Source organism: Euleptes europaea, chromosome 5 (genome assembly GCF_029931775.1).
Source record: "Euleptes europaea isolate rEulEur1 chromosome 5, rEulEur1.hap1, whole genome shotgun sequence".
Lineage (NCBI taxonomy): Eukaryota > Metazoa > Chordata > Lepidosauria > Squamata > Sphaerodactylidae > Euleptes > Euleptes europaea.
In genome coordinates this window covers 63,678,270-63,700,963 of record NC_079316.1, presented here as the reverse complement: position 1 = coordinate 63,700,963, position 22,694 = coordinate 63,678,270, and the positions used below count along the sequence as shown (strand labels likewise).

At 41.3% G+C, this 22,694-nt stretch overlaps 1 protein-coding gene across 1 annotated transcript in view; it reads right to left on the bottom strand.

Annotated features, from left to right (window-relative positions):
• Positions 1-9,094: 9,094 nt before the first annotated feature.
• The window catches only part of ATRNL1 (attractin like 1), a 645,181-nt gene continuing 631,581 nt past the window's right edge, over positions 9,095-22,694 (bottom strand). Inside the window, exon 29 of the mRNA XM_056850671.1 lies at positions 9,095-9,361. Coding sequence (XP_056706649.1) covers positions 9,237-9,361 — 125 coding nt within the window. The 3' untranslated portion in view covers positions 9,095-9,236. The remainder of the gene's footprint in view (positions 9,362-22,694) is intronic.

Sequence of the window (22,694 nt, the reverse complement as noted above, 5' to 3'; positions counted from 1 at the left end):
CTGATGTTTATGAATTTCAATGGCTTCTCTGTGCAATCTGACAAAATAGTTGGTAGAATTGTCCAGTCTTTCAGTGTCTTGGAATAAGACCCTGTGTCCTGTTTGTGTCAGTCCATGTTCAGCCACTGCTGATTTCTCAGGTTGGCCAAGTCTGCAGTATCTTTCATGTTCTTTTATCCTTGTTTGTATGCTGCGTTTTGTGGTCCCGATGTAAACTTCTCCACAGCTGCAAGGTATACGATATACTCCTGCAGAGGTGAGGGGGTCTCTTTTGTCTTTTGCTGATCGTAGCATTTGTTGTATTTTCTTGGTGGGTTTAAACACTGTTTGTAGGTTATGTTTTTTCAAAAGTTTCTCCATCCTATCAGTGACTCCTTTAATAAATGGCAAGAATACCTTTCCTATGGGAGACTGTTTTTCTTGAGTTTTCTGATTTTTGTTTGGTTCAATGGCCCTTCTGATTTCATTCTTGGAGTAGCCGTTTGCTAGCAGTGCGTGATTTAGATGGTTAGTTTCTTCCTTGAGAAACTGTGGTTCACAGATCCGTCTTGCACGGTCCATTAATGTTTTGATTATTCCTCTTTTCTGTCGGGGGTGGTGGTTGGAGTTTTTGTGTAAGTAGCGATCTGTGTGAGTTGGTTTCCGGTAGACCTTGTGACCTAACTGAAGGTTATAACTTTTTTCTAGGACCCCAATTCAGTGTTTTTAGCAGTGTCCTTCCCACTCAAGCAGGGATCATCCATTCATGAAAGGCTTTATTCTGGTACTAGAGTAATTCCTTTCACAAATGAAAGATTCCTTCTTGAATTAAAAGGCATTTTGGGGATCCAACCCACAGTGAAAGATTCCTTATTATAAACAGGCATTAATTATAACTGAAAAGAGTAACAAAGGGTATCACTGTACCATAAGAACATTTTTTAAAAACACTCTGGATCAGCCAAGGGCTCATCTAACACTATCTTTGGGCAATCTCCATTCACATCTGTATAACCTGTATAACCTGTAAAAAAAAAAAAAAACACTCACACAGAGTGAAAAGTCTTTGCTGCTAAAACCACCTGCAACAAAGGTATGAAACGTTAAGAGATAAAAAAAAGGATATCTACACAAAACCAATCAATAAAATCTTCTAAAGTCAGCGACAGACTTCTGGAACGGAATACACATATAACTAAAGACATCCAACCACTTTGCAGAGGGGCTGATGCCTTGGCAATTAAGTTGTTCCAATGTGGATCCAATTTTGCACATTTTTAATACCATTTCCATAAAGCCATTGGATTCTTGTTCCAGGTCTAAGTCCCAATGGAGTAGGAGGCTGGAAATCTTTTTACCCATTATAATATCAACTAAAATGTTTAGAGGAAAGCTCGACAAAAGCTGCCTATTGTATTCAGTGTGTTTTATTAAATAAAACAATAAACACATGCTCTGTTATAAATGGAAAATCCAGCAACCAGCAATAATTTGAATTCTAGCCAGTAAGTTTCAGGTATAATATTCCTTGTTCTGTTTGCATTGAATGGACATTAGCAATTGCCTGGTGACTGCAATTAGCTGAATTTTATTGAGGAGCACCTGGATGCCTTAGCTTATGGTGTCTTGTCAAGGCCTTGCATAATATAAGATGCACAGTGGGTCTACAGGTTGATGGATGCTCTGGGTTAAACCAGAAGGAGAGCAACATAAATCCCAGGCCCACCAGAGTCTAGCTTAATTGGACAGACTCAAGACTGCTGAATAAAATATATCTGGTAATATGAGAGTTGCTGGGATAGGAAAATCTACTGCTATGAAAGCACCTCCTAAACACAACACAGTCATAATATTGGATGGGAAAGAGACTGATGCAACAGATATATTTTCCTACTGGGTTATTAATCTGGAGAAATTCCATCACCCTTATTTGTCACAATTATTGGAACAAATCAGAATTCCACAGTAAAACAAGGAGCTAGAGGAAAGTAATCCACCTTTTACACTCATTTAATACCCAGAGGATACTAAAAGATTAGCTAGTCCACATGAACTGAGCCTAAGCATCAGATTTTTTACACATTAAAATGCATTTTTAATGAGCAGCATACAGCGTACATCTTCACAAGCAGAACTATTGTCGTAGCTACACCGTATTTTCCCAACACACAAGCCACAATATTTTGTCAATGGCTAACTGTGCTATATTATCTACAAGCAATGAGCTGCCTGCTGCCTGACAGGCAGCAAGTGGCTGGTGTGAATTGGGCAGGGTGCTGCCTCTCCCACTGCCCGACAGCTGGCTCTGCCCCCCCACATCTCATGCCAGCTGCTTGCTGCCTCACTTTCAGGCAGTGAGAGATGGGTGGGGGAAATGCACTGTTAGCACATTTTGAAGGATGCGTTGCATAATTTTTGAAGAGGAGGAGAGGCTGCTGTGCCTGTTAGGGTTGCCGGCAGGAGGGGGTGGGGACAGGGGGGATGATGTCACACCAATGGTATGATGTCACTTCCATTAAATAGAATCATAAAATCACAGAGTTGGAAGGGGCCATACAGGCCACCTAGTCCAACCCCCTGCTTAATGCAGGATCAGCCTAGAGCATCCCTGACAAGACTGCCAGTGAGGGGGAGCTCACCACCTCCTTAGGTAGCTGATTCCACTGTCGAACACCTCTTACTGTAAAAGAAAATTCCCTAATATTTTTCCCTAATACCTTTCCACCCACAATGTAAACCCATTTTTGTAAGTATCCTCTGCTGCCAATAGGAACAGCTCCCTGCCCTCCTCAGAATACCCAGTCACATTACTGGCATGATGTTGATGTGGCACTCTAAATCCTAGAGCTTCACTCTGACATCACACCAGTGATGTGACATAAATTCCGGCTATTCATCAGAATTGTTGTCATGCCATTGGCGTGATGTTGCTTTTTGAAACATTTTTTTCCTCTGCCAGCAGGTGACAGAGAGGGAGGCTGGGAGGTCTCATGCTGATGGAAGAGACCGCGTCTCCCTATTGCCTGCCCTGGTCTAGTCTACTGGGCTCAGGGGAAAGACTTTCTCCAATAGACTGTCCCAGCTTAAGAGAACCATGGGCCACTGGGCAGGTGCCACAGCCTCCCCCATGCTCCAAACCTTTTCCAACCTAAATGTGTAAGGGTGCGCATGTGCTGACAGTGCATTTTCTCCACCCATCTCTTGCTGTCTGATTGTCAGGAAGCAATAGTAATGAGCTGGGCAGTACCCCCCCCCTCCATCCTGATTCTGGGGCTCCATCATTGAGTTTTTCCCTCTTGGGGTGCCAGAATCACTAAGACTGCCCCTGCAAAGTGAAGCATTCCAGTAGCCCTTTAAAAATAAAAAGTAGAGGCTAACACTATTGGGACTACCAACTTCTTCCTACAGTAATTCCCTGTCATTGGGCGAAAACGCATGGTTGCTTTATTCTGTTTCAGTCAGGATTCAGCCAGGATCGAACGCATGTGTTTTCGCCAAACGTGCGTTCGATCCTGGCTGAATCTTGGCTGAAACAGGGAATAAAGGAGGCTAAAGCGACCGTGGCCAAAAACGCATGGTCCCTTAACCCACTTTATTCCCCATTTCAGCCAGGATCAAATTTACCAGGGCTGGGGGGGAAACTGTACACATTATCTTGAAAAGCAGGGACGAAACTGTGCCAATTGATCCATGTAAACAGAAAGTGTGGGAGACATGAAGTTCCTGTTTAGTTTGGCACCCCCCACCCCCCAGTGATTGGTCGTTTCAAACTGACCAATGAGGGCCCGGGAAATGGCCAATCACCGGGGCGGGGGTGTTGCAAGCTAAACAGGAACTGTGCACGTCTCCCGCAATTTCTGTTTACATGGATGGATTTGCACACAGCTTCGTCCCTACTTTTCAAGGTAAAGCATACAGTTTCCCCCCAGCTCGGGTCAATTTGATCCTGGCTGAAACGGGGAATAAAGTGGGTTAAGGGACCATGCGTTTTTGGCCCATGCGTTTTCACTCATTGTGTGCTCTCTTCTCCAGAACGGAAACACACATCCCTCTCCCCTTTCCAAAAATACAGACTACTAAAACAATAACCTTATTCTTCATCTCTTCTGTTGGGAAGACAGATCATATTTTCGCTATTAGAATTCAGCATTAAAGGGGGAAATCTATGGTGGGCATGCAGAGTTCGCATTAATGCTTGCGCATCTTACACTACCTGCAAAAATATTGAATCCCGCTAAACTCAGGATGAAAGTAAATATGCACTCATGAGACACTAAGCCAGAATGAATTCAGTGAAGTAAATGGAAAAGCTGTTATATTGATCATGTGGAAATATTTCACTATAAATGTTTTTATTAGTTTGAAAACGGTCTTCCCTTTACGAACTTAGCTAAGGAAGACAAAACAACATGTGTTTGTGAGTCACGCATAAATCCCATGTTAGCACATTCTTGAAAAAAAGGACATTCATTCCAAAGGATGGGGATGGAGGATGAAAACCCATCCATTCGTGGCCTCTTCTATTATACATTCATCTTATTAGGACTCTGCATTTTTCTATTGAAAAAGAGCAAGAATTAAATAGATTAAATACATAAATTTAACCCAGAACCCAGAATAAATAAATAAACCAAATCTAAAAAACAACAACAACAAAACCCAAAGATGCATCAGTATTGGAAAATTACTATAGACATGACATGACTTAAACATCTGGGACTTAACTGCTACAGATTCTATAGCTACATTTGTACAGAGAACCTTCTTCTTATTGTGGTTTATTGTGATTAAGGCCTGTTGTCCACTCATTGAACCCACTGCCCTATCCCTTAGCTTGGGCTGCATCCACACTGAGGTTTTTCCGCACCTTGGCTTTCAAACTGTAGCAGGGTTTTTTTTTTGGGGGGGGGAGGAATATCCACACAATGTGATCGTCTATCCACTTTGAGGGATTTCCTTGTCCTCAGAACATCCCTTCTCCAAACTGATCTGGTACAGTCTTTCTTAAAGAACACAATCCAAGTGCATTAGCAAGCCATCTGGGCAGGAAGGTACACCTTTCTGAAGATTCCATCCACACTGGTACCATTTTCCTTCTGTTAGCCCAGAGGTGTCAAATATGGCCCTCGGGCTGGATCCGGCTCCTTGAGAGCTCTTATCTGGCCCGCGAGCCAGGCAAGGCAGCCACCACCCCCACTTTTGATCTGGGCTGGTGAGGTATGGCCCGGCCCGACCAAGTGGCATTTATGTCATATCCGGCCCTCGTAACAACTGAGTTCAACACCCCTGTGTTAGCCCCTTGTGGCTGCTATTTTCCCCTCTGTACCACTGGAGGGCTTATCAAAGGCTTTAAAAAAGATAATTACTATTATGGGTGGCTGCAGCCTGAATCTTGCTTCCCCACAGACTGAAATTATGTTTCCTGTTTTAAAAAATGGAAATATGGTGGGTTCCTTGAGAAATGACGCAGTTAAAAAATCCCTAATTTTTTTCATACCACAACATATTTCTTGTGCCTTGTTGTCTGCTTTTCCCTGTAGCACAAGATGAAGGAGGTACGAAAGGCAGCATGAGAACAGTGATTCAGGAGATAATGTAACCCACAGAGGTGTCTTCACAGCAAAATTTAGCAGATTATACTATAAACAATAAATAATATTAATAAATTGTTGGGGGCTTAATATACCATCTGTGGATTGCTGGAAATGCCCTTAGGAGGTGACGTGACTTCTACGCCGGCGTTAATGCTGCTTGTGTCAGCTAAAGTGCCACTAACGCAGGCGTAGGGGCACTCCTGCTGGTTTTAGGGAGCCATGTGGCAGCTCAAGCATTGGGCGCTGGCACAGCCTCAAAGGCACTGGGGCTTGCGCCAGCATCAAAGGGGGCATTCTCAGGGCTGGAGATAACATTAGCTCCCTAAGCCCTTTCAGCCTGGGAATGCCCCTTTCTACAGGCGCCGAGTTATGCCTGCAAAGAGGTGGGCATAGCACTGTGGAACTCTATGGAGAGTTCCACTGGTTTTTCCTTGAAAAGGTGTCTTCGGCTTGCTGCGGTGCAACTGCGCCATCCCCAGCCTAGGGTAAGTACCCCTCCCCATTAGGATTGCATTCTTAGAAGGGTCTAACTCTGTTTAGGATTACACTGCTAAGCATGTTGCAAACTCGTTTTTTGCTATGTTGCTGTAACTCTGTTTAGCACATTTTAATCCTGCTCTTTTCATCCATGGAGCTCAGTGTGATGTTCATGCATCTCCCATCCTGCTTGCATCCCCACCCACACTCTGAGTGGCAGGATAGGCTGAGAGAGAGAAATTGGTATCTGGTCACACATTGAGCTCCATGGTAGAGTGGGGATTTGAATACATGTCTCCTAAGTCGTAGAACAACACTCTAACCACTATATGACATTGGCTGTCATGTGCTTGGTATCACACATCAAAACTCTAGGGTTACATGTGGCAAGTGAATCTCCTGGTGATGATAAGAAAGTCCAAGAATATCTGAAGACAAAATACTTACAATCACTAATTTCTTTCATGCAGCTACTGCATCTGAACACATGAAAACATTATAAAAATTAGTATCTCCCCCACCCCAAGTGCTACTGTCAATGATACCTCATTTAAGATTAAATATATTTCAGTATTTCAGGGTAAGCATTTCAAATCATAGGTAAACACAAAATATTTGACTCAAGGGCAATTCAAAAAGTGGGGAAAATTTAGGAAATTTACAGCCAAGTCTTTTATTTCTCTTTTGTCTTTCTTCAAAAAATCATCTTACTCATACATGCCAGTTCTAATGACATTTTTCTTTAACCAAATCAACACTACAATGACAGAAGGGTTTGCTTTTTTAAAAACCTCTTATCTGAGTTACAACTGTTCAATGACTGATAATTTCCAACAGAAATCTCTCTCTCCCCCCCGCCCCCAATTCTGAAAGAACTTAAATGTGTAAACAGGGTCATTTATTAGACTTATGTGCACATAAGTTCTTGGAGAAGCAGGTCCTTTGTTTCAGAGTAACAACAAAGTGAGGTCAGAACAGTCAACCAAAAATCATCATACTGTGACAACGTAACTTTAGAATAAGAATTAGTCTCTTTTTGATATGTGAAAATATTCCAACAATCATGCCAGCATAATTTATCAATGTGCAACTAATCAAAACAGTATAGCAGTCATGATAAAATGTAACCTAATCATTCTGGATGAGAGGAAACTACATACTGTACAACAGTTCCTTTTAAAGAATTTTAAATGTCGGCTTTTATACATTCAGTCCTCATCCAACGTAAGTCATCTGATGTTTGAATGGCATTACAAAAGAAACACTACTAACTCACAAACAGGGCGTTATTACTGCTACTGCACCATCTTGGCATGCAAGTAACTATGTAGTCAAAGTGTAAACAGTGAAATCTCATCCCCTTCCTGAAAGAAAATAAAAATTAAAAAATGAAGTTATAGTAGTAAACATCAATTATATTTCTTTCACTTTCATATTTACGAACCACGGGTTTTATACCGCTGCGGACTACTTCAGGTATCGGCAGCTCTGCGGAATAAGAGCTGCTGCTGTGCCCTTCCAAGGAAGCGCTAGCAAAAGGACTTGTTTTGTGTAATTTGCCACAAACACTTAAGGTGCAGCCTGACTCCATAGAAACGTGCACACTTAAGTCCCAGTGAAATGAATGAGGTTAAAGAGAACAGTTAAGTACTGTGGTTGCATTGGTTTCACTTACGTGCATTTAACATTCTTTAGACTGAGACTATAGGGCACTTTCGCACAGCCCAAATAATGCAGTTTCAATCCACTTTCATTGCACTTTGAAGGTGGATTTTACTGTGTCAACTTGCAAAATCCACTTGCAAACGATCGTTAAGGTGCAGTGAAAGTGGACTGACAAAGCATTATTTGGCCTGTGTGAAAGTGCTCTATGTGGCCCATCCACCCCCACCTTCTGCAAAAGACTTTTTAAATACTAAATGCTATGTAATGGCAATACATTGCTTTATTATTTCCTTGCAAATACCTAGAGGAGGGTTTCCCTTTAACTTTTGGGTACAGTGACTTGTTGATTCTCTTACAGAAAAGCTATTCTACGAATCCTGAACACCAAAAATGCTAAAAGATCTTTGGTGGTTTTTAGAGTGATTTATATTTTAAGGTGCTGTTAAATATCTTGAAAGGGAGGAAGTGAAGGACTGTCTAATCTGCTGTTTGGACTCTGGAAAGGGGGGTTGGTGTGGCCAGGGCAACATTATTGTCAAAGAAGAGATTGCTGAGAACTACGGCTGCAATCCAAAACAAATTTAAGGATGCCCTAAACCCAATGAAGTCAATGAGCGTATGTAAGCTCCAACCTGCATTGGTCTTTGGCCTTCCTTCAATATCACATTAGTCAAACAGAATCAGACATACTACTGTGCAGGAATAAAGAGTTAAGCTCTTTGGAGTCTTGCAGTTTTGGAGATGGCTGTTACAAAGATCTTGGCTGCTGGACAGGCTTTCTCATACTCAATCAGCTGTGATAATGAGTTAGTTGGCTGGCATGGAAGACAGGCTTCTACTCTTCGCTTTATTTCTCATTCAGAATTCTTATGAAGTCGAGTCCACCTTTCATCCTGCTTCAGCTTGGATTGTTACAGGGTCTTTGGGAAGGCAGAAATCCTTGATTTGCATAAAGCCAGTTTTCTATATGTTATCCTTGAAATATATGGATATTTTAAAATATCTGCTGATTACCTACTTCAAAAGTCTGTTTTCATAAGAGGGAAATGATAATAATATCCCTAATAATGCCAGTTCCTGCTTGAAGTGTATGCATCTTAAGTGTTACTCAAGCTGAGCAACTGAGCAACCCATTACTTCTATGTATACAATTACTCTTTCAAAACTGTTCAGTTTTCAGTGATATATTTCTTTCCACATTATAAAACAATGTACAGTCTTTCCCCATTATTTCCTGATATGGATAAGAACAAGTATGAAGAAATGTTTTGTTTTTCATATCTTTACTGCTGTATTTCCTCAAACTCATCCAAAATATTCACATTTGCCCTCCAGGGTGCCCTGCTTTGAGGGCACAGCTGGAAAATGGGCTTGTCCAACAGGGCCTCGTGCTTCTGACCATCATCTGTACCATCATCCAGAGGTTGCCTCCACAAAAACAGAGGCTGTAGTTTAGCTTACAATGGAAGCTCATTAAAAAAGAAAAAAAATTACAGAATGTACAAATGCATTCTCTTGATCTCAGACGCAAGTTCCTTGACGTGTTGAAAGGTGATGTTTTCTATTTCTGACTCCCGAACTCTTATCTTTACACTCTGAGGGCTTCTGTTGTGAAATGTCTATCAGTGCACTTGCAATCGCGAGCCCTGCAAGGAAAAATAAAAGAGGAAAAATGATTTAATGGCCTGCTGTGAGAAGACTTGCGTAGACTCTCTCTCTCTCCCTCATTTCATGCCCAGCATTTTTTTAAACTTTTCCAGTACAACTCTGTTTTCAAGTGAGAAGGGGACCTCATAACTCCCCTTGGTTCAATGGCACTAGAAACTTACTTGTGAGAACTGCCTTCTTGAATTTGAACACAAAAGAGATGATAACTAAGAGAGGTACAGAGTTTGGGTATTTTCTGTCAAATGGTCAGTTGCACATAATTGGAGGGGATAGGATACTATGTTTATCTTTAGTAACACATTTCCACATACCAAGTCAACCAAAAATAGCCCTGGGGGTACTAAAATTCAAAAACTATACATTATCAGTCAATTCTGGCATCGAGCAACCTGCCCATAACCTGCTCTTCAGTTCAGTGAAGCAATCACGTAGCTTCTCTACATGGATATGACGACAGAGATAAATATTTTAATTGTTTATACACTTCTCCCTATAAGTGAAGCAGAGATAGATGGCAGAAGCTACCTGGTGCAAATAACGTTTTATTGCCAGGTCCCTCTTCGCCACCATCGGGAGGTTTTGGGGGCAGAGCCTGAGGAGGGTGGGGTTTGGGGAGGGGAGGGTTTTCAATGCCATAGAGTCCAATTGCCAAAGCGGCCATTTTATCCAGGTGATCTGATCTCTATCAGCTGGAGATAAGTTATTATAGCAGGAGATCTCCAGCTAGTACCTGGAGGTTGGCAACCCTAAACATAGCACTTTAATCTCTACAATACATTGGCTCTGGTCTTCACACCACTGTTGTTGATTCCTGGTGACTATCGGCCCTTGTTGGGCAGAAAGATGGGATAGAAATATTGTAAATAAAAAAAGAATAAAAATGTATCCGTGTTTTGAGACAGGGATTTTACTTTCATCCCCACAGCTATAGCCATAGATCAAACATGTTCTGATTCCTGTCCAAGGTCACAAATGTTGCCTTTTTGCTAAACCAGGCTCGATCCTCACTTCCACTGTTGGAAGTGTTGATGAGCTGAAGTTTCCTTGTAGATTCCTGTAGATAGTGAAAACATTACCAGTATGAACACAGGATGGGACCTGCTTGTTAAGCACAAGATCCCATTTTAGCTACAACTGCAAATGTTATTGCTTCAGCTGTTGCAGGTCTATAGGATCTGGCTGAATAATGTGTATTGAATGTGCTTGTCCACAATCCTACGGTGGACATCCCCCCAACCATCAAGTTTGGAGCTGAATCACAACTACTTTCCCCAAAGTTTATTCTTGTTTTTCAAATATGCTTGACAGTGTGCTGTTCTTCTTACACTGTGTAACACTGGTATGCAGAAAAAACTACTTCTTTTCAATCTAATGCTGCATACTGGGGCATGCTGGTATGCAGTTAGAGTTCCATTAAAATCAGGTCACTTCAAAAGATTATTTTTTAAAATGTCACACAAATCATCTGATGAAATTCACTTATTGTGTTCTCTGGGCCTAGCAAAGCTTCTTGTTATCAAAGCAATACAATTAACTGGGGGAACAATTCATTATTTCAGACTGGCAGTCTAGAAGAATTTCATTTACCAAGTCGAAATGACGCACAGATGCTGCCGGCAAGTAGAATTTACATCAAAATGCAACCAAAGAGTCAATAAAAATACTAGGACTTAAATATTTAGTATACATTTAACCTAGCTTTAATTGGGTTTTGTTTCCAAATGCTTAGAGTTGGCTGGAAATGTAAATCCTGTGATATTCACAATTTGTCAGCCCTAGTTTCCAGGCTTGTTTAATCTGCCTTCCATTCATGAATTCCCCTTTAGAAAATACCTTCCACCTTACTACCGGAGGAGTGAAATTTGCCTGGCTCAGTGCCAAAACATTGAAGCAGAATTATTAATTTGCATAGGTCAAAGTTACCTTGTTATCCCAAGACCTATACACTTCAGGTACAACTTAAAATGGGATCTTTTTTTGAAAAGTTTAATCAGAGCTGGCTATTTTTCTAACCTTTGACTGGAAAACCATCTATGGTCTATTTTAATGGAAGCTACAGACTGAATTTAAAAGGAGTGACCCATCTGACATGTCCATGGGTATAGCATTATTTTTTTTTAAAAAAAGACAATTGTGTAAACATTAGGAACAGTGGAATAACACTGTAATCTTGGTTGCATATAGAAGAACTATATTCTTCCCCTATGGCAATTAAATGGTAATCGTTGACTCTCAAACAGCTAATGTCTAACCATAAAATTACTGTAGTAGAAAAGAGAAAGAGTCCAGTAGCACCTTAAAGACTAACCAAAATATTTTCTGGCAGGGTATGAGCTTTCGTGAGCCACAGCTCACTTCTTCAGATACATAAAATTACTGGTGTGTGGTTTTTTTTTTATTTTTAACAATTATGCAGAACAATTAATAAGTACAGAAATAAACTGTACCACATCAAACCAGATTGCCTTGCAAAATGTGTTCGCCATTTAAGTATAAGTGGAACATTTGAATTTTACATCCAAACAATGGGTTCTGAAAATGGATTCATTCGGAGATATTCTTCCCCCCCCCCTCTCCACTTTTGCAAGAGCAGGCGACATGATATATTTTAATTTTCCAGCAAAACTGCTTCATTAGGCGTGAAAGGTTAATTGCAGGCTTAAGTGCAATTCAGGGAACAGCACAGGAGTCTGCTGTGAACAGAGGCAGCCTGCCACAGAGGCGGCCTGCGATCAACTGTTTGCCCCCACTGAAATGCTTTACTACCTCATTTACTAACTGTCTTCTTTTACTGCTTGTATTTGTAGTTCTTTTAAATCTTTAATAGCTCCAGTTTTATTTCACTGTAATCAGATTTAAATAGAAATACCCAGGCTGGGATGTTTAAATGTTTTTTCCCCCCTCTTCTTGTTGTATATAGCTGCACACTAAGTGACGCAAGGCCAGATTATCTTTGAGAATAAGAAACTAACATTTATACTTCAGCCCTATTTGCTGGGTGGGAAATGTAAGTTTTGCCCTCTCCTCTATTGTTCATTTTAATTAAAAATGTATCAACTTCATACTTTCTCCTTTGTTAAAACACAGGGTGTTAAAGATAATCTGCTTGGTTTGCTTAACTAGATAACTGGAAAACATGTTTCCCCTTTAATATATACTGTGTTACAAGATGCCATTCTGGATAAGTACCTTTATTAATTAAATTCCAGCCATTTTCATATTGTTATGCAGAACTACCTGTATTCATAATACAGATCGCACTGCAATAGTTCCAGTAAGGAAACAGTGGTGTGGATTCTTAACAGAATTAAAGATCCTAATGTCAATAAATAAGATAGCAGCCACCCATTTTCCTCACTCATCCCCTCCCTTGTTTTCCTGTGTTTCGGGGCTGCAGTGTTGGGTTGTCTTTGTAATTTGAATCTTGTTATTTTATCTTCCTTTCTATGTCACAACTGCATTGGGCGGTATCAGCATGGGATTGGGTCCATTTTTAGAGTTAGGTGGCCTGCATGCCTGTTTTCCCCATCTTTGGGGACCCCCTTAAGGGATTTTGGGGTGAGGGTGTTCAGGAAACATGCCCAGCTCAGGGCTGTTAAGGCATTATCCCCTTCAAGTGGCAGGGGAGACCCCGCAGCGGCCGGTGCCCATGTGGAATCCTACATCCTTCCATCCCATGGTATCTCCCCCACCCCCGCAGGCGGGCTAGAAGGGTGTGGAGCATATTGGCAGGCAGGAGGATTAACCAATGCAAGGATCCATTGCTCCATTCTGTGCTAAGGCTCTGACAGCTGCCTTAACAAATAAAGTTGTGGCCATTTTTATTCCAAAAGTTGTCTGTTGTTATTGCATGTTCTGGGGGTAGTGGGGTTGTTTGTTTGCTGTCTCTTCCCTTCAGGGCTGGGTCAGCAATAAGTAACAGAGCAGCAGTTGGCATGCAGGTAAGTGGAGTAGAGAAAAGATGGCCTTGGGAGTATCTTTTGAAATTCTACCTATCAATAATGCTGTGATTTCCTTTCTCCCCCCACAAAAAAAAAACACCCTCAAAAATCCTGCTACATTTGTCCAAGGAACACTGTGATTCACTCTTTTATCATCAGAAATTCTCGAGCAAGTGAATGTTAATGCAACCAGTTCCAAACAGTTTTAAAACCTGCTGAGAAAATGATGGGAATTAGGTCTAATTTGTGGTTAATGTAGATCACCATAGAGCTCAACAAGTACATCTTCACTCCTTATCTCATCTGTACTATTTATAATTACACACGGGGCATTTATTACTGGGTCCTGTCATTTATTATGACCGTTTAGGTGCACTAAAGCACTCTGCGGGTACATATGAAAATATCCTGGTTCATCAACTCTGAACCATATATAACAGTATGAGCACTGTCTTACTGTTATGCTGTAGTTTATATTCTTGCTAACCTTTATTGAGATCTGTTAACTTAGCTTATGCTCATTATTCACAGAGAATGGACATTTATTGAACCCACTCTAAACTGAAGAGGGACTGATATGTTCAGAATAGTTGCTCTAAGCCTTCCCTCTTTCATCTCCTGTCTCTGTATCCACTGAAACAGACTGCAGCATTTGGTACATGGGTGCACCATAAAACACTGCTGCTTCTCACATGGGTTTGTGTGTATGTGTGTGTGTTAAGTGCCGTCAAGTTGCTTCCAACCTATGGCGACCCTATGAATCAATGACCTCCAAAACATCCTATCGTTAACAGCCTTGCTCAGGTCTTGCAAACTGAGGTCCATGTCAATCCACCTCAAGTTGGGTCTTCCTCTTTTCCTGCTGTCTTCAACTTCTCCTAGCATTATTGTCTTTTCTAGTGACTCCTGAATTCTCATAATGTGATCCAAGTATGATAGCTTCAGTTTAGTCAATTTAACTTCTAGGGAAAGTTCATACTTGATTTGATCTAGAACCCATTGGTTTGTCTTTTTGGTGGTCCATGTTATCCGTAAAACTATCTTCCAACACCACATTCCAAAGGAATCAATTTTCTTCCTCTCAGCTTTCTTCACTGTCCAACGTTCACACACATACTTGGCATGAATTAACTTGATCTTGGGATAAAGCCTGTTGAAATGATTGGAGGTACTTCCTCATTCCCCATATTCTTTCAAATGTTTCACTCTCTGTAACTACCTTACCTTTTCCTTTCTTAATCCAATTTCTTCTCAGTTTCTTCTTCCTCAGTCCCCACTTGTTCATCTAGTAGCCACCTCTCTCGAAACCCCTCCTTTATCAGACCCCTACTTCCTCTGCCCCACTGATGCCTCCTTTCCTGGGCTCCCCCATTTCTTTCTAATGCCCCTTTTCAGCCATGGAGAAGGATGTGCATATAATGCCATGAGCCACAACCCAGAAACTAAAAATATTTGGACCGTACACAGGTCATTCCTATTGATCTCTAAAAGATGAAATCTGATTTATATGACTTAGGTCTGGATACATCTGGGGTTGGCATCTACAGGCATCTGTTTAAGACCTAGTGCCTGAGGAGGACCCACCGCTAAGCCCTGGCAAGCTACCCTGATCTCTCTCCCTTTGGACAACTGTGAAGCCTCTTCTAGGTCCCACTCTCTTCTTCGTACCTCATGGGCTATCACCATAAGTACAGCAGCTCCTCCTTTTTGCTACACAGGAGAAAAGAGAGTAGCCAACAGCTGTCGCTCACTCTCCCAAATGGTGGAACTTCCTTCACGTCCACTATATGGAGTAGAGTCCAACAGCATCTTACAGACCAACAAGATTTTCAAGGTATAAGCTTTTGAGAGTCAAAGCTCCCTTTGTCTGATACTGATGAAGGAAGCTTTAAGACTCTCAAAAGCTTATCCCTTTTAAATCTTGCTGGTCTCTAAGGTATCACTGGACTCAAATCTAGCCCCTCTACTGCAGACCAACAGGGCTATCCTCTGGGACTATCTATATGGGGTAGGCACCAGTTGTTGCTTCTTTCCGACACCAGCTGCTCATTCAGGATCCTGAGTGAGTGAGAAGCTGGGTGGTGGTGGTTGGAAGTAACTGCTTCCTCTTGTTCTCCTGCCCTCTGCCTCTGAGTGACAGCTCTTGGCTGCGATTAGATAGATGTCGAGCGGGGAAGGGGAGGATGCCATACTCTAAATGTTGGCTGGGGAGAAGAAGCAGCATCGCAAGGGGAGACAAGAGACAAGGGGAGACCTTGAAGTAAAACAAGTGATTGGTCATTGCTACCATGTACCCTAACAATGGAGGGTGAGGGAGGAGCTATTGCTGCAGGTGCAGTTGCTCAGGGCCTCTCACAACAGAAACTCAGTGTGTTGTGTGGTGTGAAACAACACATGGAAGCAGCTGAAATCCCAATGCAAGATAACACAAAGATCATCCATAAATCTGTAGTGAGACAAACATTCTTTCTTGAAAACAGCCATGGTAGTAGAATTACAAACTACAATGTTGTTAAATAACCAGTTGAAGCAAAATTGAGAAGCCAGGCAGATCTGCATTACACAGCTACCTAACACTGCACTCTGCTTCTTAAAAATCCAATTACACAGGCTTCTTACTTAGCATAGATATTTGATGCATGATAGATCTTTTCCACCCAAATAATCAGTTTCCAATTTTAAAGAGCGTCTACCCATTAACAGTGAATCAGTTAATCACAGGAAAACATACCTCAGTCCTCACAATGCTGTTTGTCATTCTAATTTGTTTTCCAGAAAACGCCTATTCACTGATTTGCTACTTTGCAAGACTACAGTACAGTATGTTGATCATAAATGCATGTCATGCAACTTCCCAAGCAAATCCCTACTTGAAGCAATAGGAAAATACTGTTTACAGATGCAATCCACCACACCTCCTTTTTAGCAAGCCACACTGAAAACAGCTGGTCTCTATGGGAATAGCTTGGCCAGTTTTGACTTTTCATCTCTGTTCACTCAGTTCTGGTTTTTTGCTAATTAATCAATGACAGTACAGGCACACTAGCAAGAATCAGAGACTTTGGATGTAACGAGAGGCAAGCTATAATTAAGAACTGCATCAACCCCCCTTTCCAGTTCTGAAATTGGAAGCCCCAAATTCATTACAGGCATAAGTTATGCAAAATGACCAGTGTGCATAAGTAGGCAGATTCTAATTCACAACTCAAGCTGAGTTTACTTTCTTCCTATAGTTTTTGTTGTCAGTTCTCTGCAGCCAGCGAATGAAAAGGACTGCCTGGATATCAAAGCAAGAAGCCAATCAGGAAGGTACGTATTGTTACTTGTATGTTAGCCCCAATAGGGAAAACAGTGGCTTCCTTAGGCCAATTTTAGGCTAGGAAAAACTGCATGTGGGGGGGGGGGAGAGACTTCAACCTCTATCCACTCACACTGTGGCCCCAACTGGAATTGGTCCTCACATGCCTGACGTTTTAAAAGGGGGGGAATGCTATATAAGCCCTATTCACTGAACACCCAACATTTTGCATTGGTGAGCACTAAGAGAGGCCCCGTGGGAATGGCAGACTATAATGTGCTATAATCACAACAATCCACAGTATACATCCCTTACGATGCTGTTTTGGAACACCTTTTTTTTTTTTGTTAAGAAATACAGAAACCTAGCACATCTATCAACCTTGTACTAGTATAATCTCCTTTAATCCAAGTCTTTACCCTGGGAATCTCATTCTGTTGTTGCTTGACATCCCAGTCAAAATAAGCTATGACAGAGAAATGTCATACACATCAAATGAATGATAGTCTTTGGAACATAAAATTAAGGTCTTCATTTTACCTAGGTCTTTTTACTTATGTTTTTCATTTTACCCACTGCAAGTGAGGTTGAAGCCTTACTAAATGTTATAACTCATATATTGCACAGAATACTAAATTTAGGTAAAACTGATATAAAATCTCAGCTGTTTAGGCAAGGCAAAGTTAGGCTCAATTCATCTTCTGAAAAGTGGGAACAAGGATGTTGCGAGGAAGTATGTGTTGAGTATTGTAAAGTACGCTGCATATTTAAATTATGGAAATGATCAATAATAATAAAATGGGTTGTGAAATGTCAGGCAGTCTTATAATAACAACATTTAAAAACAACAACTGGAATTAATGATGTGATTGTACAAAACTGATCTTTGAGGCTCTATTTTACAAAATCCTACAAAATCCTACAAAAATCTACAAGAGACTCAGAGTGCCTCATTCTTGCTTCAAATACATTTGGTAAAATAGGGGAAATCTGCTCAATCTGAGTAATGATCAAAGCTTCACCATTTTTACAGCTGATATTGTGGAACCTGCCTGAAAGCGACTTAGAAAAGGGAAAAAAAATAGTTTAAAAGCATAAAAAATGCCCCGTTTGTTTTTTGCCTCAGTTCCTTGTTGCTGCTTATTCTTAGCTCCTAGTTACAACCCATTCTTGTCAGAATACAGCTTTTGTTCAAAGGTTTACATTACCATTACTCTGTCCATCCCCCCATCCCTAGGGTTGCCAAGTGCCCGGTGGTGGCGGGTAAAATCTCGCCAATCCACTGGGCTGCCCACTGGCCAGCTGATGGCCGGCAGGCACTGCCGGCACAAGCATACACACGTCACTTTCAGGTAAACCTGAAAGTGACGTGGACGCTCTGGGAATCTCGGAGAAATTCCCGAGATCACTAGAGTGTTGTCGTGCGGGGTGCATGCGCTGTGCCAGGCGTGCGCGCACACCACACGCTACAGCCACGGCCCCAGAAAGCTCCATCCGGTGGAGCTACGGGGCCTGGCAAGCCTACCCATGCCATAGTCCAGCTACTTTGCATCAGTGGTGACATTCTGCTTCCAGATCACTTACTACTCAGCAGTGCCTGAAGAGGAGGGAGTCTATTGTAAACACAAAAAGTATTTTCTGTGTAGCACCAATGGTTAGCCTATGCAGTGCTGCACATGTGCGCCCATCCTCCACCTGCTTCTAGCTCTTCTCTGCTCCATTATTCATGCATGTACAGTGCATGTATATACAAAACAAAAACTGGGAGGGGTGGGAAAACGTACTTTCATTTCCCATGCTCAGTAATCGCAGAGGGAAGTTTCATGCTGGCCTGGCCAGTAGTTTTCCAAACCATCTGGCAGCCCTAACATTAACAGTCTAGAGGAGGAAAGAGACAGAAGCCCGGGGATGGGGAGAGAAGGAACAGGAAAATGTCAGAAGAATAAAGGAAGAGTGCCTGTGTTTAGAAATGCCAGAAGCTAACCTGAGGCCACAGGAGAATTCACAGACTTACCAATATTTTGGAGTTCATTAATCATCTCTATTTGCCTTACTTGAAATTTGCCTTAAGAGAGAAAACCTCCTTCCTTTTCTAAAAACCTAAAAGGTATCTTAGCATCTAAAAGATAGCTTAGCTCTCTGATCAGGTTTACTTATACTCTAATTAGCACGGCCAGCTCCAGCTTTTTGTCCAAAGAAGCGCCAGACTGAGCAAAGCTCCATCTCTCCTTTCCCTTTCAGACTGCCTCTCAAGAGCAATGCCTGAAAAATAACAAGCTAGTCTAAGGCTTGCCCTGAAAAGGCTAACAATTAGTTGCCCCCGTGCTATCATCCTTCATGCTTTATAGATCCTTTCTTGAGGAAGGTCTCTAAACTCTTTGCTTGATTTGTGTATTTCCCAACAGAATGAGCTCGATGAGGCCCTTTGGAATAGGGCTGCTATTTTCCTGCCAGGGGCAGGGCATCCCCCGCCCCCACCTCTTGGTCCCCACGACTTCTCCTGCAGCCACCGAGAGAAAAATAATGTTTTAAAAAGCCCTAAGTGATGCCATGATGCCACTTCAAGAGAAAACTCTCTAAGTTTTACCATAGAGTTTCTGGTGATTCCTAGGTTTCCCCCCAGAAGTGACATCTGGCACTGACAGCACCTCCCTATTTCTCTGCCCCCCCCAACTCCTTACAGTTGCCGGGCAACCCTACTTCGGAAAGAAGTTGCTTTGTAAGAAATCTCCATTTGTAATGTATTCTAGAGCTGTTCTTTCTCTTATGATCTGTAAATTTTAGTTAGTGATGACTATCTTTATGAAGATGAATTATCACAGAAGTGTATTGAAATTCTGGTACACTGGTTTAATCATAAGTAGATATTCTATTCTGTCCGGAGTGTGTACCCATAATGTGTTCTAACTCGTACATTATATTCAGTAAGATTAAATAACTACAGGAATCAGAAGGAGGTTTTGTTGTTGCTAACAGTCTGCTGCAATATATCATTGACTCTATCCGCTAAACATGGTTTTTCATTTGGCTTCAATTCAGAGAAATAAGATTTTCCAGCTACTCAGTATCCTGCTGAATTCTGCAATTAAATATTCAGTGCATTCCTGACTGTTGCTTGCAGTCACTATGGTAAACAAATGATCTCTGGAATTTAATTCAGGATTAAGTCAACCAGTTCTTAGAATTTTGAAAGCAGATTACTGTGTGACACCTCAGGGCCTCCAAACATTTGTGATGCATGGCTAGTCAGATTATCAGCAGTGCACCCATTAGCGTCTTGACACTTTGGAGGGGGGAAAAAGAGAAAGGAAAACACAAGACAGTAAACACCTTCCTCTCAAGTTTGGGCCAGGTCCATTAGCAAAGCTGGCACAATCTCATGCCGCACACTCATTTTACTTAGTCCAGCAAAAACGGAATTTGCTTATAGGACTGAGTCACAAAAATGTTTTCATCAGGCAAGCAGATGTAGAAGAAATGTTACAAAATGTTGCAGACATGTATATAATAGAAAGAAACCCATGACAAATGTCTTGCTTTTGACAAATGACACATGCATCTTTTCAAAACGGAAGCTGTATTATATATTCAGTGTAGTGTTTTAAACCGTAAAATAATATAACCTTTGCTTCATTCAGTAGCCACTATCTTTATCAGCAAAAAAGAGTTCTCTAACTCCCCAAATCCATTGCATTCTTATTTTATAATACAGAATTAATTGTATTGCAATGTAAGCTTTAAAGCTGATCTGAGTAACACTTCTATGCAATACTAGAAAAACTTCCCTTTCAACACTACCATAGAATCTTTGTTTTTCTTGGAAACTACCTACATCCTTAATCTGTGGAATTGTAAAATTGGGTGATTCCTAATTTTGTTGGCCTTGATTGTAAACCTCTACTCTGTATGGTCAGTTTCTGTTTTACCTGTTTTATCTGGCATACCTGCCACAAATAAAATTTATTTATTTATTTATTTGGAAACTACCTTGGGCAAATTTTGAGAGGGTTGCAGAATATATATACAACAAATAAATAAGTACAATGGTACCTGCCTGATCCAGTATTGGTTGCTTGGTAACACTGTGGCAATGTAAGGGGGAAAGAAGGAGCCCCGTGGCGCAGAGTGGTAAACTGCAGTACTGCAGTCCAAGCTCTTCTCACAACCTGAGTTCGATCCCGAGTACCCAGCTTGCTGGGGGTAAAGGGAAGACGACTGGGGAAGGCACTGGCAAACCACCCCGTAAACAAAGTCTGCCTAGGAAACGTTGGGATGTGATGTCACCCCATGGGTCAGGAATGACAGGTGCTTGCACAGAGGGACCTTTCCCTTTTAAGGGGGAAAGAAGCTTTGCTGTCAGATAGGTAGAACAGGAAGCCATTTGCTCAATTTTCCCAATTACAGCCATTTTCCCAATCTAATAAAAAAAAAAAGTTGACCAGACCACAAATGGCAAAGAAAGAGAAACAGCGGAGAAAGAGAAGGTCCCACATTCAAATCTGCACAGAACTTCGACCTGCACACTGAGCTCTGTGCAAGAAGTTGGAGTAGCCCTTGCCATGCTGAAGAATGCTGCCTGTGGGCATGCAGTAGCACAGGTAAAGCATTCACCTACATCAAGAGCACAGGGGAATGGAGCAGCCCATTTGCTTAGACCTACTTGGGCATGTGTACCAGAATCCAATGAGTGGGGTTAATTTATTCTGCTTTCTTAAAAAGAATTAAGAAACGGGCTGGTTCTTATTATATTCTGGCTTGAATACAAAGAAGATGAACCCAGTTGAGACGACAATAAAAATTCAGAGTTACCATCATAAATTCACTCTTGTATTTCATTTTACCCTGGCATCTTTTCTCTTCTCGCTTTTCTCTGTCCCCTTTCCTTTTCCTTATGTGTTCCTTCAGCACAAAACTATCGGCCACTTGACTGCTGATATGTTCAGTATATCATAGCCATCCTTCTAGTTCAAAGGGAATCCTTGATCACAGCTTCCTAACGTTTTTCTCATTCCTAACCTCCTTATCCTTTATTTCACAATGCAAAATTATTACAAGCAGGTTGTATGAGTACCTTGAAAACCTTAAAAAACACTTATATTTTTTGTGTTCTGATCTTTAGGTTTAGTCACCAGTTCTTAAACTTATATATAAACATATATAAACTCACATTGGGAGTGGGGGGTGGAATGTCCCTCTATATTCTACATGGGATTTTAACCACTCTTGAGGACAACAGTGTTAATTTCTTTCCTTTATTAGCAACCTTATTTCAAAGGATAATCACAAACTTTTATTAGGGCAGATCTTCCAAACAAATCGTGGTCCTCCCTCATTGGTCTGCTGTTCTGATCAAAGCTTAATTCATGGACAATTTTAAGTGTTTTTTTTTACTGAGAACACTTGTTAATTTGTTGTTTTTACACATTGCAGCATGGATCCCTAGTTCTTAGAGTTATGGAGTTGTCTACCCATGAAACTCAAGCTTCACCCCTTTGTATATGGTTTTCACAGACATAGGATAAATGTGGAGGATCATTGTCTCTTTAAATCTTGGAACAAAAACCCTGTATTAAAGACAGAAGGAGTCTTACTCAGAATGGAGCCAGAGGAATCTACTTATTTCAATGAGGTTTCTAAAATGGGAATGCTATCGGTTTTATGAGCAATATGTCATTTGAAAAGTTTGCAGCTAATGAACATGCACTCTATGCTTCTTTCCCTCTTTGTTTTGTTTAGCAGCTTGAGCAGAGTTCATGCAAGTTCGTGTCTTTCTATTGATCAGTTTCATGGGGAGTATGGCTTGTTAACGCCACTATCTACAAGAGTGGTTAAAACAGTGAAGGCTTTCAGTGAAAATCCATTTCAGCTAGGGTCACCAAATATGTCCCAGAAAATTCCTGGAGCCTGGGGGAATTTGGGGAGGGATTTCACTTAGAATCTATGGTTTACCATAAAGTCCACCCTTTCAATCTGCCATTTTCTCAAGGGGAACTTATCTATGTCATCTGGGGATCAGTTATAATTCTGGGAGAACTCCAGGCTCCACTTGGAGGTTGGCAACCTAGTCTCAAC